We start from the raw sequence: 20,100 nt of genomic DNA, 5'->3' as shown, positions 1-20,100 counted from the left end.
TGTGATATTGGCTTTTTAGCAAGAATTAGGAAATGTTACATCCCTTTCTATTCTATGGAATACTTTGAGGAACATTGATGTTAGTTGTTCTTTAAAGATCTGACAGTACTCTGCTGATAATCCATCTAGTTCTAGACTTGTCTTTGTTGAATGGTTTTTTATTACTGCTTCTATCTCATCACTTAGTTAATGGCCCATTTAGGTTTCCTGTGTCCTCTTGATTCAAAAATGGCAGGTCTTGTATATGTGTCTAAAAATGTCTACATTTCTTCTAGATTTTCTAATTTATTGGAGTATAAGTTTCAATATAATCCCCAATGATTCTCTGAATTTCTGTGATGTCTATGGTAATATTTCTTTTTTTTGTTAATCTTGTTTTAGTCAGCTTTTTTGCTGCTGTGATCAGAAGACCTGACAAGAACTATTACAGGAGGAAAAGTTTGTGTTGGGGCTGATAGTTTCAGAGGTCTCAGTCATAAATGGTGAACTACCTTCCTTGGGGCCTGAGATGAGGCAGAACATCATGGTGGAAGCGTGTTCTGGAGGAAAGCTATTTGGGTAATGATGATCAGGAAGTAGAAAGAGGGCTCTTCTCAACAAGGACAAAATATAATCCCCAAAGGCACATCCCCAGTGACCCACCTCCACCAGTCATACCCTACCTGCCCACAGATACCACCCACTTAATCTGTATCAGAGGATTAATACACTGATTCTGTTAAACATCTTATAATCCAATCATTTCATCTCTCAACTTTCTTACGTTGTATCACACATGAACTTTGGAGGACACCTCATAGCTAAACCATAACATATCTCTAATTTTATTAATTTGGGTCTTCTCTCTTTCTTTTGGTTAGTGTGGCTAAGAGTTGGTCAACCTTTTTTTTTCCAAGTACTAACTTTTTTTTAATTTATCTTTTGAATTTGTTTTTATTCTCTAATTCATCGATTTCAGCTCTGAACTTACTTATTTCCTTCCTTCTACTGATTTTGGAATTGGTTTGTTCTTACTTTTCAAGGGTTTGAGATACATCAATAGGTTATTTATTTGGGATATTTATTATTTTCTTATGCAATCATTCATAGGTATATTGCTTGCTCTGAAATCCACTTTCATAATGTTCCAGATTTTCTGATGTTTTATCAATATTCACATTTGATTCTAAGATTTTATAAAAATTTTCTCCTTTAATTTTTTCTATCACCCAGTCATCATTCAAAAGTGTATTGTTTAATGTCCATATATTTGTATGGCTTCTGTATGTATTTTTGGTGTTGATTTCTAATTTCATTTCATTATGCTCAGATAAGATACAAGAAATTATATTAGTATTTTATATTTGCTAGGATTTTCTTTGTGATCTAAAATATGGTCTATTTTTGAGAAGGTTCCATGAGCATCTGATAAGAAGGGGAAACAGCTGCTGTTGGATGAAGTAGTCTATAGTATCTTTTTGGTCTATTTGATTTATAATATTTTTTAAATATGAAGAATCTCTACTGAGTTTATGTTTGGATGACTTTTACTTAGCTTTTGCACCACTGTCATCAAAATGCGAGAACAATGTAGAGGAGGAAAAGTTTATTTGGGGCTCATGTTTTCAGAGGTCTTAGTCCTTAGATAGCTGATTTCATTGCTCTGGGCCCAAGAGGTGATAGCTCATCATAGGGGAAGGGCCTAGCAGAGGAAAACCACTCAGTTTGTGAGGGGATAAGATAGCAAAGAGAGGGAGATAAAGGAGTTTAAGAAGAACAGAATTCTAGACCATGACCCCATTGACTCACTCCTTCAACCACACTACACCTGCCTATAGTTACTGCACAGTACATTCAAAGTAGAATGGACTGATTAGGAAACAGTTATCATAATTTTATCATTTCATCTCTGAAAATTCCTGTATTAACCAGAGTTTTGAATGAAATATAAATTGATGAGAGAAGCGAGTTGAAATCATTCAGTATTATTGTAGTGGAGTCTGTATATCACTAATTCAGGTAATGTCTGTTTTAGGTGATTAGGTGAACCAACATTGGGGGCATAAAATTGGCTAGCAATTTATCTTATTATTGGATTATTCCCTTTACTAATATGAAGTGACCTTCTTTGTCTGTTTTAAGTTGTTTGCTTGAAATATGCTTTTTTAAAATATGAGATTAGCTACTCCTGCTTGTTTTGGGGTTTCAACTATATGTTATATAAACTTCAATTCTAAATGTCTGTGAAAGTGAATAAAGTGATTGTCTTGTACACAATATATATTTAGATCTTGTTTTTTTAATCCATTCTACCAGCCTATGTCTTTTAATTTGACAGTTGAGACCATTTAAATTTAGTGTTATTACTGAGAGATGTTGATTAATTCATGTCACTTTGATTTATTTCTTCTTTTTAACTTAGATTTTTTTTTAATTTTTGGCTCTTGTTCATTATTATTTAATGTTACAGAACACATTTTGATTTATTTCTGATGATTAATTTGGTGCTATTTCTCATTTGCTATGAGTCTTCAAATGTGAACTCAGGATTTGTTTTACAAGCTCTTCTACCTGTAGTATTTCCATAGGACCAGTTTAGAAGTCATGAATTCTTTCAATTTCTGCTTATTTTATTTCTTCTTTGATTCTAAAGGATAGCTTTATTGGATATAGTAATCTGGATTGACAGTTATTTTCTTTCAGGGCTTGAAACACATGATTCCAAGTCTTCCTGAATTTTAGAATTTGTGCTGAGAAATCAGAAGTAATTCTTATTGGCTCCCCTCCAAAGGTGAGCTGATTTTTTTCCCCCGAGGTTTTTAAAATTCTATCCTTGCTGTGCATATGAGTCATTTCAATTAAAATGTGTGGTGAAGAGGTTCTTTTGTGAGCTTATTTTTGGGGTTCTGAGTTCCTCCCATATTTGGATGTCCATCTCATTTTCAAGGTTTCAAAAATGTTCTGTCATTATTACCTTGAAGAGGATTTACAGGTCATTAGATTCCATCTTACAATATTCTTCAATTCCAATGATTCTTAAATTTGTTCTCTTAATGATTGCCCAGAGTTCTTGTATGCTCTAGTCATAGTTATTTATTTTCTTTTTTTATAATACTGTATGAATATTCTAGACCAGTCCCTTTGTCTTCCAGATCTGACATTCTGTCTTCAGTAAGGTCTGCTCTAATAGAGACACTTTTGAGTGAACATTTTATTTTATTTATTGTGTCCTTCATTACTAAGTTTCTGCTAGGTTATTTTTCTATATACCTATATCCTTATCAAATTTCTCATTCATAGCCTGTGTTTACTTCTTTAATTCATTCAGTTATTTTTCTGGTTCTCTTGGAATTCATTGATCATTTTTATAATCATGCTTGTGAACTTTTTTCCTGGTATTTTATCCACTTCAAAATCTTTGGAATCAGTTGCTGGTGAATTATGACATTTGGGAGGTGTTGCATTATCATGTTTTTTTAAATTTCCAATTTCTTGTATTCTTTTGTTGAGTTTTATACATATATTTATATGAATTTCTATTCAATTCTTTTTTGTGGGCATTTTTAAGGCACACCTTCTCTTGTCAAAATATCCTAGAGTGTTCTAGATTGAGACCCCTCATAGGTGTGGTATTTATAGGCTTTGTGTTAATTCTCTTCTTTTGCTGCAAGAGTAAATGTCCATTAGTGGGGTCTGGAGGTCCTTCCTCCAGTCATTCCTACTCAGGGCCTGTTTGTTAGTTGGGCTTTTTTGTTGTTGTTTTTGTTGTTGTTGTTGTTGTTCTCTTTTATTCTTTGATTAAAGTATCACAGAAGGGGAGGTGCTAGGGAAAAGTACAGTTACTTTAGGTAGAGGGAAGTGATGGGAGGGAAGGGGTAGGAGAAAGGAAAGATAGTTGAGTGAAACAGACATTATTACCTCATGTACATATATGAATGTAGGACCAATGTTATCCTACAATATGTGCAATCAGAAAAATGAGAATTATACTCCATTTATGTATAATCTATCAAAATGCATGAATGCATTCTACTGTCATGTATGACTAATTAGAACAAATAAAAATTTTAAAACTGTGTCACAGATGTTTGAGTGCAGTTAATTTGTGTGTGGAGCAAGAGGAACTCTCTTGTCTGGATTTAACTTAGCAGAAGATTCTCTACTCTGTGAGGTTCTAGTGTCCACTTAGATTACCATCACCGATCTGGAAGCTAGAGTATCCTAAAACAAAACAAAAACTGGTTGAAAGAACTTTCAATTCCCCTTTTCATCAACATAAGGTAAGATGAAATGGGAAGTACGGTTTTGTCTGGAAAAACCAGATTGTTGAACTGCTGGGGTTGGGCATCTGCAGAGCTTTTAGAAGAAATTTCTGACAATGAGGCTTAGCTCTAGTCAGAATTTTAGGGTTTTTGTTGAGTGGTATTTCTTCTGGAGAGCACTCTTCTTAGCTGTGAAATAGACTTTGATGGCTGAAGAAGGAGTCTGGGGAAACTGGGCACATGGAGGATGTTCTTGGGAAGACCTGTCCCCATGCTACTGAATCTAAGCCTCACTTGATGCTTTCTGAGCAGGTGAGCAGTGTGCAAATAACTTCTTCAAGGCCCCCATGATGTCCTTGTTTCTGAGACTGTAGATGAGAGGATTAAGCATGGGTGTGACAATGGTATAGAAGGTGGACACTACCTTGTCCTGCTCAGGTGTGTGGAATGACAGGGGCAGCACATAGGTGTAGAAGGCAGCCCTACAGAAAATGCTGACCACAGTCAGGTGGGATGAGCAGGTGGTGAAGGGCTTTTTGTGGCCCTCAGCAGAGCGCATGTGGTGGACGGTGAACAAGATGAGGGCGTAGGAGGTGGAGATGAGAGAGATGGGAATGAGCAGGCTGCTCTGCTCACTTTGCACTGTTGTAAGTTTGTGATTTACTTAAAAAGCAACAAAATCACTATGAAATTCACATCTCTCTGATTGTCCTTTCCCATGAGTAAGTCGTACCTGGTTTCACAAATGACATGGTCCATAGTATCAACAGAATCTAATCAGTAGACTCTCATGCAAAACTGGATTCTAACATTAGAATTAGATTTTCTCTCTACAAATTTCCCTCTGATTCATTAGTTCAAATTACTCTGCAAGGAGCTCAGGGCTGTTGCCTTTCTTGTCAGGCCATCCCAAAGGACCTTGTGGTCAAAACTCTAAAAGGTCTTGTGTTAGACTCCTGATCCATTTGTTTAAATTACATTCCATTTCCAAAGGACAACTGAAAATAAATACTGACTACGGTGTGCTTTTGTCAAAGCTCACTGACATAAAAGAGATCGTCTACTTTTTACTCCAAAAAATTAATAAAGCTAATCCACACTAAGGTGGCAAGGATACATCTTCTCTTTGCTGCATTAAAGGAATTCAGACATTTTATCCCAAAGCATAAACTAGTCCATGCACAGCCAGTGGGCTGGGTGAGTGCACTGCCATTAACCTGGGCTGTCCAGGAACTTCCTCGCATCCTCTCTGCCCTCCCTGTGTCCCCCTAGTCTCCTCCAGCATAGCAACCAAAGTGACCTTGGGGGACCTGGTCAAACCAGGCCACTCTCCGCTGAAACCTGCACTCAGGGACATCCTGTTCTGACTCTTACTCCAAGTCCCCTCCTGTCCCTCCAGTGTGCTGGTCACAGGGCTGCAGCCCCGTGGTCACCTTGCTGGTGCTCTATCCTCTCTCTGGGATCCCAGCCCAGCACCTCTGTTCCCAGCTCCCATTGCCTGGGCCCTGCCACACATCTCAGTTGGCCATGCCCACATGTGCTTCAGGGCTTGGCCACAGGCCACCTTCTCAGAGGTCTGCTCTGGTCCCACTCGACGCCTTTGTACTTCTTCCTGGTTCTTAGCACCACCTGACGGACTACGGGTTCAGTTTGCTTGTGTTCGACTCTGGTTCTGGAAAGCGAGCCCAGTGTGCGTGAGGCTCAGTGCCTGAGGATTTGTTAACCATTCTCACCATCTAAAGGAATGACCGGCATGCTGTCAGTATTCGTTAAATCTTCAACTGGATGGTTTCTAAACACATTGGTCAGAGAGATGCAGATAACATATTATTGATTTTTAAGTTGTTCCACATCTTGGAGAATTTCTTTTCAATACTTTTAGGTTTGTTCTATAAAATGTGCTAATGGCAAGTACATTTTCAAAAAAATGCCAGGCCTGAGCTGGTTCAGCTTGAGGCTGAGCACTTGCCTAGCATGCAGAGGTCCTGGGCTCTGTCCCCAGCACCATAAAAATCAAGACAAACAAGCAATAAATGCCAGGCCTTGGTGTTTGGCCTGTCATAAAATAGGATCCCCACCCCCATTTTCTAAACAAATTTAATTCTAGGAAACAAATTAAAGAACAAAATTGTCCATTTGCTGGTAAATGGATGGAACTGGAGATATCACGCTAAGTGAAATAAGCCAATCCCAACAAACCAAAAGCTGATGTTCTCTCTGATGCTAACCCACACCAAGGGAGGGTGGGGAAGGGAAGAAAAAAACAGACTTCTAAGGTCAAACGCCAATACGAATTTACTCCTAAGACTCTGAGGCTTAGGTATATAAATTTGGGACAATCACTCCCTGAACCTTAAAATCCAGACACCTCCTCACAAAGTCCCTAAAATGATAGCCTCCTGATGACACAACAGGGACTCACCCCTTCCTCTGTCTTCTGAATCTGCCCTTGCTAAGACAGCTCTTCCTTCAGGTAGGGCCCAATTATTAGGTTGAAGATAACTAAAGTTTCCACTGTTATTAGACATGCAGAGATTGCATGTAAACGGTTAGAGTTTGAATTCCTCCTGTTACAAACTTTTTTTAAAAAAGTAGAAAATTGTTACGCATGATTTAACAGCAAGTTTTCATCTTCTTCCTACTGCCAGAAAAAAAATTGTATCTTAAAAAATGCCATGAGATTTGTGATTAATTTTCTTCTTTAATAAGTTTAGTTAGGAGCCTCAACTCTGGGGGTTCAACAGACCAGGTCTGGCCACTCAAAAAACCAATAGAAAAGGTCCAGGTCAAAAGCATAAAAGGAGCTCTGTGGGGAGCTGAGGGGACCCATATCCTCAGCCCTGACTTGAGGGGCTGAGATGAGGTTTTATAGAAAGGGAACGAGAATGAGGATTGGACTTGGCCCAGCCGGAGGCTTTGCAGAGCTTCCAAACCACAGGCTCTTGGTCAGGAGTGCTCTTCGCAGGGTTATCTCAGGACTGGTCAGCCAAGGCCTTGTCCAGTAAGGAAGCTGCTCTTGCCTGGCAGGGGCCTCCCCTACTCACATGAAGTCTATCAGGTCTGACCTTATTCCTGGAATTCAAGGTGACTTGGAGTAAAGGAGAGGAAAGTGAAATGGAGACAGAGGTGCCAAGTCTTACTCCTACTTTCAGCCAGCCACTGGACGTTGGCAGGCAGAGAGAAAAGTCCAAGTCCCTGTTACAGGACCATAGGCCAAGGACTGTCTCTGGCCTCTTACAAACTGGAAAAGGCTAGAAAATGGGCCTGAAGCCACCAAGAGGGAAGGCAGCCCCCAACACCAAGATTTTAGCCAGTGTGGCCACCTTTGGGATTCTGACCTCCTGGACTCTAATATAGTAAGCTGGCTTTGTGATAATACAGTAGCTGTAGGAAGCTAACGTGCCCATAAATAATTTTCTCAGTTTGAAATGAAAGGTAGACAAGTTACTAATAATAAATTGACCTGCACCTATGTAGTCCTCAGTGAGCAGGCATTGCTGTGCATGCTCCAAGGTTTGAATGAGGTCACTCTTAGCCCAGCGGTGAGGTCATGACCATCAGCATCATCATCTCACAATGGAGAAACCCGTGCTCAGAGAGGTGAGGCTGCAGGGCCCCATCCCGCGTCTTCCCTGCTCTGTGCTACTACTCTCAACTACTCCCAAATGACAGGATATCTTCTTCCCTATGCATCAGTTAAGTTTGAATCACTCTGTAGAAGTTAAATGAATACAAGGGAAAAGCTATAATCACACTCAGGAAAACTGAATTTTCCTTCAAACAGTCAATGAGTATAAAGTAACAAAAGAAAGTCAATTTTTCAAGAAACTGAAAATTCTTCCTAACTCCTGGAAAATCCCCAGTCCTCACCTGCATGCCTTTAGGTGCCTGGCTTCATGAGGAGGTAGAACACACACACACACACACACACACACACACACACACACATCTCACACAACATCCAGTAAGAAAGACCCTGCACACTCCCAGCTCACAAACCTGACTGTTGAGCATCTGTCACCAAGGACAGCTTCTTATCTCCAAGTGATCAGGGTGCCTGTCCTCGGAACATGCTCACAGCCCTTCACCAGCATCTCCACCATGACATGCTTGAGATCTGTATTGCTTTGTGGGACCTGAGAGTTGAAGGAGAGTTTCTGCAAAGTGTGTCAGGAGGAGATGGACGAGCTCACTCTAATCAAGAACCCCTAAGGCCAAGGCTACCACTTAAAATTGATAGAAGGAAAAGCAACACACACATTTAGAAAAAAATTGCATGGAAGCCTGAATCTAATTTAAAACTTTGTGGAATAAATTGAAATGCTACTAGAGAAATCCTGCTGATGATTTAAAAAACTAACGCTGAATTAAGTCAGCACGCATTTTTGACATAACTGCCTTTTCCTACTGTATTTTCCTAGGTTCGAATGTCCCAAAATGGAGAGGAAATGGGTTTTGTTCCTTAAAGGGCATTTTGAAAAACATGTCGAGGGCAATGGCGACCTGTGCGACCTGAATCCAGCTTTCTCACTGTGTCTCTCTGCTCCTGGTGACACGCCATGCACTCTCCTCAACAGGGCTTCCTGAGCATGGGTGCTCAGAGGTACAGGCAGCTGCCCAGGCTGGGCCTAGGCCAGCGGCTACAGGGGACACGTCAGCCTGAGGACTCACTGCCGGAGCCGACTGCGCTCTCCCACCTGGGGAGGTGAAGGCCATGGGCCTGCTCTGCCAGCCAGTCCCCTCAGCCCCTCTTGGGGCTCATGGACAGCCCTGGGCTCCCTCCCCGGGCACGTGTCTACACTGCTCGCCTGGTGCCACCTCCTCTCCTCTTCGCCTCGCCCGGTGCGGCCATGGGGTGCATGGTGGGCAGCCCTTGCTCCCACCCACTCCCCTCGGCCTCAGGTGGACACAGGCTCAGGGCTGGCACCTGAGGCCACTCCTCCCAGGGCAGGAGCACCTGGAGCTTGCTCAGCAAGACGCTGGGAAGCGGGGTCGCTGGTTCCTCTGCTGCAGAGGCCCAGGTGCAGGCTGGAGAGGCCACAGCAGAAGGGTTCCACCAGTCTGGCCAGCTTGAGCCCCCGTGCGAGCTGGGCTGTCAACACTGGGGACGGACAGAGGATCCGCGAAGATGGCTGGTGGGAGTGGACGCCGGTCAATATGAAGCTCTGAAGGACAATGGGCATCAGTTTCACTAGGGAATTCCAGTGTCAGATAATCAGGTGAGTGCAACTTGTTGTGTAAGACACTCATCCTGGGGCATTTCCAATAAGAAGGCAGGGGAAAGAGCACCTGCTGGCCGCGCCCACACTGAGTAACAGGTTTCAGCACATAATGGACCGCCTAATGGCCGTTGTGAGATGAGGGAGGTCTCCACCATCTCCACGGTGTGACAGTTCCATTGTGCTTTTAAGAGAAACGGGTAGCACGTGTGGGTACTTCACATGCATGGGGACATTCACACAGTCTCACTCCACCTCTCACCTTCAGACTGAAAGCACTCAATACATTCTTGGCACATGTTATAATTGATTTTTAGAAATACTCAGGGTTTATTATTTTCAAATTACAACTGCCACTTGCCATCAACCCTGCCTTGGGCAGGGTTAACTGCCTTTTCTCCCTTTGCAGGGCTTCCCCGAGGCTGGTCTGGGAGGGGAAAGCCGCTGTCTGCAGAGCCCTGTCAGCTGTTCAGAAGCCGAGGCCACGGGCACGGTCTTGACTCTGTTCAGAGAAGCTCCCGGCTTGCCCCTCTCCAAAGGCTCAGCCTGGGTCACTAGCGCTCACTGCGGCTAAACGCCTGGGAGGCGCGTGGAAAGAGCAGGAGTGGTAGCGCCAACCAGGTCCACAGCCCCAGCCTCCAGCTGGGTTTTCAGTCCTAGGGAGCAGCGTCCCCTCTGGCCCCCACACTGGAGCCCATGCCCCTACAGCCCCTGCCACCGGCCTGCTCCAGAGGAGCAACACCTGTGAGGAATCCGGCCGAAGCCAGTGGTGCTTCTCCACCTGAGTCAATATTGGACACTTACTAGAAGTCTCTTGAGAACTAGTGAAGTGGGAAAGCACTTAACTACAGTTCTTTTGCTTTTAGCTCAACACACAATTCTATGTGAGCTTGTCAATCTCACCTAATTCAATTGACCTTGAGTTTCCTTGCAGTCCTTCAAACCTGAGATGACCTGGAAAAAGTAAAAAAAAAAAAAAAAAATTATTAATTTTGAGAATGTCAGAGTGCCATGCCTTCCAAATGCAATGGCTTCACTTGTTCATTACCCTGATATTTACTAACAACATATTCTATTTCAGGAAAATGTCTAGGTGCTTGGGATGCGTCACAGAACAAAATGAAGATCCTGTTTTGGTTATATAATGAATAAAATTTAATAAAGTCAAATCACCTTAAAGGACTGATCACAGAAACAAGAGAAAGCAGTGTGTGATAATCAGAACTGATGCTGCAGATATTTACCTGTTTATCCTCTTGGTACAAACAGCTGGTTAAAACCAACAGTCAGTATTTTTTTTGGCCTGTGAGTCTCTATAATTTTGAATGAAGCTCAAGGATGGGATGTTTGCAGAAATAAAGGTTCAGGTATGCCCCCTTCTCTCACCTGTGCCAAGACCCCACGGGAATCATGTTAGTATCCAGATAGTGGTCAGCTCCTCTGTCCGGCTCCTGGGTAGAGCAGCTTAGCTGGAGTCCAAGAGGAAATAGCATGGCTTTTATGTGCATGTAGCTCCTGGGGGAACCTTTGTCTTCAGGTCCTTGTGCAGATTAACAAGCTGGCAGACCCAGCTGTCCGTCAATTCATATTAAGAGTTGGTACCAAGAAGCCAGACCATGGGTTCTGAGACCCAGTCTGTGTCTTGCTTGAGTGAGGCAATAATTCATTCTGAACACCAGTTTCTGAATCTCCCAGGGGGGTGACTTTACTTAAACACTTGATAGAAGTCAGCTTGGTGATGCATACCTATTATTCCAGCCATTCAGCTGGTGGAGGCAGAAGGATCAACAGTTGCATGCCAGCCTGGGCAACTTAGCAAGACCCCTTCTCAAAAAAATGAAAAAATAAATTAAAAAAAAAAAGGGGGAGGGGGTTGCTGGGGATGTAACTCAGTGGTAAAGCACCCCTGAGTTGAATCCCTGGTACCAATAATAAAAAATTTAAAAATAAATAAATACTTCATAGGCCTTCATAAGGACCAGAATCAAATCAGATACCATAATTGACCTTTTTTTAAAAAAAAAACGGGGAGTTTTCTTTATCTTTCCTCCTCAGCTGCAGTCGCCATGCTGGGCATATGGAACCACTAACACTACAGACACCCTCCTCCAAGGCCCGGCTCGCGGCGCCTCCCTACCCAAGGGCACGCTGTCGTTCAGGGCCTGGTTCCTGCTGCGGTCTGCGACCCTGCAGCTCCAGGCGGCCCAATGTCCGCTCCTCCAGTGACCCTTCTGCTTTCCCCACTGACGAGGTCTCTCTTGCGGATTCCCTGAAGCCTGCTGCAAGGCTGGTTTCCCCTATCCGTGACTTTGCGCTGGGTTTCAGGAGCGTGCCACTTCAGTCGGAATGGCTGGCGCATTTGCGCATTTTGGGTTTCTGCTCCCTAGAGGTGGAAGTCAGCGAAAGCGTCCCAAGTGGGTCCGCACCCAGCTCCCGCCCTGGAGCCCCAGAGCTGAGGTCTGGTCACTGCCGTGCTGCTCGCCCGCCCTCAGATTGCCGTCTGCTATTAAGATGACCGCAGTGTTAGGGCCAGCAGCAACGCGCCTCTGAGAAATCCGTATGAAATGAACGTGAGCCGAGCTTTCTGGACACATTTGGTTTGGGGGCTACTATTATTACCACACAGCGCTGTGAACGTTTGGGACATCAGAGGTTAGCAGGGCAATTCTGGTCACCTGACTTGAGGTCAGGTCCACTTTCCTGAGGTCAGACCTGTACTGCAAAGGGAGCTCAGGCCTTAGCATGGGCCATGGCAGGCACTTGGCTCCCTCATTCTGCAGGACAGCTCGGGCCAGAGCTGAGTGAGGACCACCATGAACTCTGCTCAGCAAGCTGGGCTCTGGGTCATCAGCTGGGGTCGTTCTGGCTGACACCATGGAGTCTGCAATTTTATGACTCAGTACTGGCCACAGCAGGCAGGGATGGCCTAAGCTGCTCTCCAGGTGTTGTCCAGCTGAGCCTTGGCAGACTCCCTGTTGGGGTAGCAAGCACCCCTCAGAAGGAGAGGCTGGTCAACCTGGTCTTCCAGCCTTACATTTATTTCTCTGCAGTGCTCCTGACCCTTCATGTTTTACAAGTAACTGCAGATGGAAAATAAATTCCTGAATTTAGAGAGAAAAAACACATAGCAATATTCAAATTCCCCTGAAATAAATTAAATAAATTCTCATGATTTTTTTCCTAGGTAATGAAAATATGAACCTCTTTGATATGTGCAGGGACCGTGGGGGATGACCTGTCAATTTTTGTTATTAGATCAGTTTATGTCTTTCTCCATTTCAGTGACAGAATTGCAGAATAGCCGTATCTCTGTAAAATGTGTTGGCCACCAATAATATAAATGTATGTCAGCAACAGAAATAACAGGACAGCAGCTGCTCAGGCAGCGGTACCTTGAGGAGCTGCGGACTCAACATGGGGACGATGGCACAGATGTCCTTCTCTGCTCCTCAGACTTCTTTCAGTATATGAAGATGTCATACCTTAATCGAAAGTCCCCTGTGGCTCTAGAAGTCAAGGATTGCTTCTGAATGAGGAAAAGTTGGACAAGGAGAGCATATTGGGATGTTGCCACTCTGGATACAGGCACAGAGCTGCCAAAGCCCAGGTCTGATTCTAGGTCAGGGTCCAGAGGGCCACAGATCCAAAGGACCAGCTTGAGACGGCAGCTTGGAGTGGGCTGTGTGTGGTCACCATGGCAGGAGAAACCATGCTGTGCTGAAGCAGAGATACTGAGGTCTGTCACTGTGGCAGGTGTCCTGGGCAAGACTCATGAGGAGTGCCCAGGTGACAGGTCCTGTCTTGGGATGCTCCTCCTCTTATGAGCCTCAAGCGAGGGGTTGTATCGTGTGATGGCCTGCATTTGACAAGCTGGTGGGCCTGGCTTTCCTGATTTGAATCTGATACGCCCATGTGTCCCTCTGCTTCTGATGGATAAACAAGTGGTACACAGGAGGTCATTTTTATTAGCGTGGTTTACTTCTCAGTTTGTGTCTTATGGTCATGCTGGGCAGGTAGTGGCTGCTTACTTGTACAAATAAGATGTGGAGTCATTCTTAAACTAAAAACAGAATTGCTCATGGCAAACGACCTCTTTGCAAACTGAAGTAACCCAGGTCTAGGCACAGCCTGAGAAGTGCTGTTCTATACTTCAGCAGTAGCTCGGAAAAGGACACAGCCTGCTCTCCACAGCTGGGGCACACCAGCACTTCAGATGCCTCACATACGGCATGACACAGCAAGCAGGAAGGTGCCTGCATCCGATCCAGCAGTGTCGGCCAGAATGCTGGACCTGGATGGCCCCCAGGGCTGGAGAACAAGATGCTGCCCTAAAGCACAAGATACCCTTAACCAACGTGAAGATCAGCACAGAGGCTCCTCAAAAGACTCGGAACGGAGTCACCACGTGACCAGCCATGCCGTTCCTCAGCATTTATCCCGAAGAGTCAAAAGTTGGCATGCTGTAGTGAGACAAGCATGCCCATATTGTCAGCAGCACCAATCACAGTGGTCGAACTAAGGAACCAGTCTAGCTGAAAATGTGGTCTAGTCACCACAGAGAGCATGTTGTCGGGTTGTCTGCAGGAAATGGGTGGGACTTGAGAATATCACCTAAAGGTCAATAAACCACTCAGAAGGTCAAGGGCAGCATGTTTTCCTTCATATGCAGAAGACAGGAAAAAGAAATAGAAAGTGGGTTGTAGGATCTCATGAAAATCAAAGGGAGATCAGTAGAGGAAGGGGGTGGGTGGAGGGGGTACCAGCAGGGGAAATGCTGGGAAGGATATTGGCCAAATTATATAGCTTCCACCACCCACTGTGCTACTGGGTATTTTTATTGAAGCATATTGTAATACAAAAGTGTTAAACATACAAAAAGTCTGAACTTGATCAATTTTCTGAAACTGAACACCTGGCGTGAAATCAGCATTCACATCAAGGAACATAAACTAACAGTGCACACCAGAGGCCTGCCTGTGTACCTGTCCAGTCCCTGACCATCCTAAAACATGGGCAGCTTTCCTAGATGTCTTTTACACAGATGTACTTTCTGTGATGTGGCCCCTTAGCAACCGGCCTTCATGAGATCGGTCCATGTGGTTGCAGGTAGTATCAGAACATCCGTGTGTGTTGTGTGAACATGTCCCCATGTTTTATCCATTTCACTCTCCCTGGGCTCTCATGCACAGTTGTCTATTAGGAACCCACTCAAGGGTGGCCATGTGGGTGCAGGACACAGGTGTGTTCACCTCTGGTCACTGTCACTGTTAGGTAGTAGCTAGCAATGAGCAGTGAGATGCATGGTGAGGTCACAAAGTGTTCTTAACCTGTCTTAAGAAATTGAATGGTGGCAGTTATCTGCAGAAAGCTAACAAAGCAAGGGAGCTACTTGTGAAACACGTCAAGGGAAAAGGATTGACAGCACTGACTCTTGACAGGCTCCACCGAGGTTGATGTGAAGCTAGGAATTAAGGCTTAAGTGTCTCCCGATGTCTGGGAAGGAAGCATCCTTCAATAGCACAGGAGCACTAAGGTAACTTCTGACTAGCTACTGACCCCAGTATCCACATTAACGTGATTGACTTGTAGATAAAGCCCCCTAAATAGGATGGCCACCATGACAGTTCTGGAGAGGACCGACTAAGGTCAAAAACGCCACCACCCGACGTGAAGGAGGTGAACACCCGGTCAGCTGAGTACAGCAGGTGGCCCTGCTCTCCTGGTCATGGAATTGGAGACAGTTGTCTCCTTTGTCTTCTCTGCTCAGAGACGCAGGCCCACTCTCCAGAGGGCTCTCTGCTGGAGCCTCACTTTGCTCTTACTTCCCGCCACCTACAATGAACTTCTGCATGCCTTTGGGCATCTGACTTTAAATGTTCTTTTCTCAGAACATAAGAACTGAGGTCTGGAGTTTTAGCTCCCACTTTCCTGTGACACTTCCACATACACACTACCTGCGATACCAAGTTTTTCCCCTTGCTTTCCTGTTTGGGTTGTTTTCCTTCTTTCATTGTCTTTATGATGATAAAATTTCCTGAGTGCAGGTGCTTTGTCTTGCTCACAGCCATAAAGAATGTGAATGAATGCCTGCCTGGCTGACTGAGGGACTATATCTGCACACACAGTTCCTTCAAGGTCCTTGAAAGGCTGCGGTTCCCCGTGGGCGTGCCCACACATACACGCACACACACACACACATGCACATGCACACACAAGATGCACTGTGCCTGCCTGCAAGTTAGAACTCATGGTAATGAAGCTGAGCGACAGAAAGCCAGTCAATATAGATAATAAATAAACGGGTTCAACCGGGAAGGTGGGGGCTTCTTTCTTTCTTGATTTGAAAGAAAATCAAAGGCTACCCTTCCCTCTGCCCAGGAATCATTCCCCCCTGCAGCGAGAGACTGGATGCCTCAGCTGCTGCCTTACTGCGGGGATCATGCCCATCTGGCCCTCACCATTTGACTCACCCCGGCCACTGGTCATGGATGCAGGATGGGGAGAGAGAAGGGGGACAGAGGGCAGGAGAAGAAAGAAAATCTAAGATGTATAAAAGGGGCAGGATGCCACGCTTCTTTGGATACCAGCTATGCCCCCTGCTCCTCCCAGGAGAATCCTGTCTGTTCTTTAAATAAAACTTGCTTTCTATGCTCGCTCTCCTCTGGTGTTCATATTTCAACATCTAGGGAAAGGGAACTCCTGTCATTGGTCACCGGGGACATCAGTAAGTGCTTCCCTTCTCATGCGTGGTCAGAGGATGATGAACTGACCAGGCAGGTGAATCTTACCTCCCAGAGAGACTGACCAGCGTGATGCTAGCTGTGCCCTGGTTAGGTTCCTATAATGACATTCCCACCTGGACTCTGGAAAGTAGTCCCTGAGTGAACGCTCCCTGTGGTCACAGAGGCCTCGCCTGGCCTGCCACATGTTTGAGATGGAACCCGGGTGTGCTAGGCGGGCACCCACCACTGAGCCACTTCCCAGCACCCGCCACAGGCCTTCTGTCCTCAGTTCCAGGATCAGTGGGGGACAGAGAGGAACTGTAGCTGACTTCAATCACCCTGGCCGGTTATAAGGCACTGGAAACGGGACCCGCCTCTTGCTGCCAGGCTCGTGAGCTGCTCCAGTGTTTTGAGACCCCTCCCCAGTGTGCTCAGGTACCCTCTGGGCAGTGCCCGTGGCTTTAATACATCAGCTGTAACTTAGGAAAACGGTTTCACCACGTGTTGCAAACAAAAGTTCAATGCCGAGTTTTTACTGGAAATAACAAGCACCTAGTGACTGTGGTGAGGGCAAAGGCCTTTGGAGGAACTGCCGTGCGTTCTCCTTACCACCTGACCAGTGAGCCCGAGGTTCTCAAGAGGAGTTCCTCTATCCTTCAACTAGAGCCTATCCTGAACTGGACTTACACAGGACTGTCACCGAGCCCAGAGTACCATCTGCTCTCCTGTGCTTTATTTTTTGTACCAGGGATTAAAACCAGGGGCACTTAACCACATCCCCAGCCCTTTTTATTTTGTATTTTGAGACAGGATCTCACTAAGCTATTTAGGGCGTCCCTAAGTTGCTGAGGTTGGCCTGGAACTCTCCATCCTCCTGCCTCAGCCTCCGACGTTGCTGGGATGACAAGCAGTGGGCGCCTACATATTGCCCACATCATTCAAAAATAAAAATAAAAAAGATTGACTTATTATACCTCCGAAAGGTAAAACTGCTGGGGAAAAGTTTCTAACTTTTGTTTCTGGAAATCACTGGGTATTTATTCTGCACTCGTGTGCACAGAGCAGGAAAGAACGGAAGAACAGACGGAAGAGCCCGCTGAGGGAGGTTCAGGGGACACACTTCCGAGGTGGCGTCCTCTCCTGCCAGCTGACCTCCCCACAGTGCGCTCCTGCGGGGCAGCGCGGCCACTGCAATGGTTCCCACGGCCATCCGCAGGTCCAGGGACGCGGTCAGAAGGCCTCCCGGAGCCTCTCCGCAGCGCTCTCCGCAGCGCTCTCCGCAGCGCTCTCCGCAGCGCTCTCCGCAGCGCTCTCCGCAGCGCTCCCCGCAGCGCCCTCCGCAGCGCCCTCCGCAGCGCGCCCGCCACGTCCCTGTTGCGCAGGCTGTAGATGAGCGGGTTCAGCATGGGCGTGAGGATGGTGTAGAAAGCGGAGAAGACCTTGTCCTGCGCCGGCGTGTGGTAGGCGTGCGGCACCATGTAGGTGTACATGGCGGCCCCGTAGAACAGGGCCACCACCAGCATGTGGGAGGAGCAGGTGGCAAAGGCCTTCCGCCGGCCTTCGGCCGAGCTCATGCGGTGCACGGCGGCCAGGATGCGCGCGTAGGAGGCCACCACCACGGAGGACGGCGTCAGCAGCATGAGCACGCAGCAGGCGTACATGACCGTCTCGTAGAGCGCCGTGTCCGCGCAGGCCAGCCGCAGCACGGCGGGCGCCTCGCAGAAGAAGTGGTCGATGTCCCGGGAGCCGCAGAAGGGGAAGCTCATGGTGATGGGCGTGAGCAGGAAGCCGTCCAGCGAGCCCCCCAGCCAGGAGCCCGCCACGATCAGCCAGCAGACGCGGAGGCTCATGAGCAGCGCATAGCGCAGCGGGCGGCAGATGGCCACGTAGCAGTCGTAGGCCATGAGCCCCAGCGGGAAGAACTCGGCGCCCACCAGCGTCAGGTAGAGGAAGTGCTGCGCCGCGCAGCCCGGAAGGAGATGGAGCTGCGGCCCCGCAGGCGGTCGGCCAGCATCTTGGGCACGATGGTGGAGATGTACAGCATTTCGATGAGCGACAGGTGGCTGAGCAGGAAGTACATGGGCGTGTGCAGGCGCGCGTCGGCGCGGATCAGGAGGATCATGGCCGCGTTGGCCGTCAGCGCCGTGAGGAAGATGACGGAGATGACTGCGAAGACCAGGCCAGCCGCCGGCCCCGCGCCGAACAGCCCCCTGAGGGTGAAGTCCGTGCAGGACGCGTTGCCCGCTGCCATCCAGCTGCCGTGACCGGAGAACTGCAGCGCCTTCCAGAGGCACGGTGGCCGGCCGGGGAGAGACCACAACAGAGGGTCAGGGGACCAGCATGGGACGGCGGAGGGTGAAGGAGACTTCCTAGGATGGCTTTCCCGGTAGTTCAGAGCTTCTCCACGTCAGAGTGCTGATCTAGCATAGAAGCAAGAACACACTGAACAGTGTAGGCACCATTGTGAAGGTACCCCGTGCCAAGCTGAGCCGGAGGAGCTCGGCACCTGTTGACTCCTTGATCTGTGGTCGACCCAGGAACGGAGGAGCTATAAAGCCCCTCTTCCACCAGTGACCAGTGTCAGTGGGCAAAACATCAGTTAGTGGGGGAAGTGTGCCCTGGGTGGTCTCAGTTCCCTCTGTTCTTACCCATCGCCCAGAACAACAGCTAGATAATGACTGCAGCAATCAAGTAAGCACCCGAGTGATCTGTTAGATTTTTAGCTACATGTGATTGGAACAGGTCCCTTTAAATTTTGGGGGATGGGTACTGAAGATAGAACCCAGGGGTGCTTTATCACTGAACTACATCCCCAGCCTTTTTGTTTTTATTTTGAGACAGGGTCCCCACTAAGTTGCTGAGGCTGGTCTTGGACTTGCCATCCTCCTGCCTCAGCCTCCGGAGTCTTTGGGATTATAGAAGTGCATCACTCTGCCTCTGCATCACTGTGCCCAACCCAAAGTAAAAGCAACTCCTGACAGATATTTTCCTGTTTTGCATCTGCTAAGTTCTTCATGCTGAGATCCAAAAAATGAAAAACTATCCTCTGGCCCCAGGGGACACCAAAGACACTGATACAGACATGATCCCTGGCCCCCACAGCCTAGCTAAATCTCTGCACCTGCAACTCCTGGCTTTTGTTTCTATCAGATTATGCTTCTATGGGACCAGGGAGAAAGAATGTAGCTGCTCCTCCCCAGCTTTATCAACATGCATGAAATTCATTTTTTCCCTTTGTAACATTTGCTTATTTCTTTTGCAGGTGGGTAACTAGGATCCAGGCAGAGTCCCTGGCTGGGCTCCAGATAACATAATTATTCATTTGATCAGTGAAAATTATGCATAATTGAGAGATACCATAAATTATTTTAATCAGAACTGCTGTTTCTTAAGAGTGCAAACAGTGTTTACCACATTTGTTATTTTTCCAGTTTTATAATCTCAGTGCCAGGTTTCATAAATTCCCTTGATACTGGGTACAGTTTCACATTTACTTACCATCAGCTTCCTCTTCTTTTTGCATTTTCTAGCTGTCATTAATGGAGCCCATTAAAATGTACATGTGAAGGGAAATGCTCTCCTGTTACGGGATGTCCTCGGTTCCTGGGCTTCCACACCTTCCACGATCCCTTTTAACTCCTATCACACCCCAAAAACCCAGTAACACAGGGAACCAGGGGAACCAAGTGCTGTGTGATAGTCAAATGCTGTCCTCTGCTCTGTTCCTACTCCCTCCTAAACATTTTTAAAAACTTTGTCAGCTGTCCCACCTCTTTCTTGTTGGCTTGCCATATGTGCCTAGCGGTAAAATGCCAGGGCTAATTCTAAAGGCCGGTCCCTCTGCAGCTTGCCAGCCTTCTGCGACTTGCTCACAAAGGTCGAGCTTGGCAGAGAGCTGCCCTCCTCCGTGTGAACTGG

The 20,100-nt window shown here is 46.5% G+C and overlaps 1 protein-coding gene across 1 annotated transcript; it reads right to left on the bottom strand.

Annotated features, from left to right (window-relative positions):
• Positions 1–4,524: 4,524 nt before the first annotated feature.
• LOC124973417 (olfactory receptor 2T11-like) lies at positions 4,525–18,452 on the bottom strand. The gene is given in 3 exon segments (XM_047537356.1): positions 4,525–4,864; positions 17,821–18,154; positions 18,157–18,452. Coding segments are annotated over 3 exon segments (951 nt in total). The 5' UTR covers positions 18,434–18,452.
• Between the last annotated feature and the right edge of the window lie 1,648 nt (positions 18,453–20,100).

This window comes from Sciurus carolinensis, assembly GCF_902686445.1.
Source record: "Sciurus carolinensis chromosome 19 unlocalized genomic scaffold, mSciCar1.2 SUPER_34, whole genome shotgun sequence".
NCBI lineage: Eukaryota > Metazoa > Chordata > Mammalia > Rodentia > Sciuridae > Sciurus > Sciurus carolinensis.
This window is presented reverse-complemented; position numbering and strand designations above follow the sequence as displayed.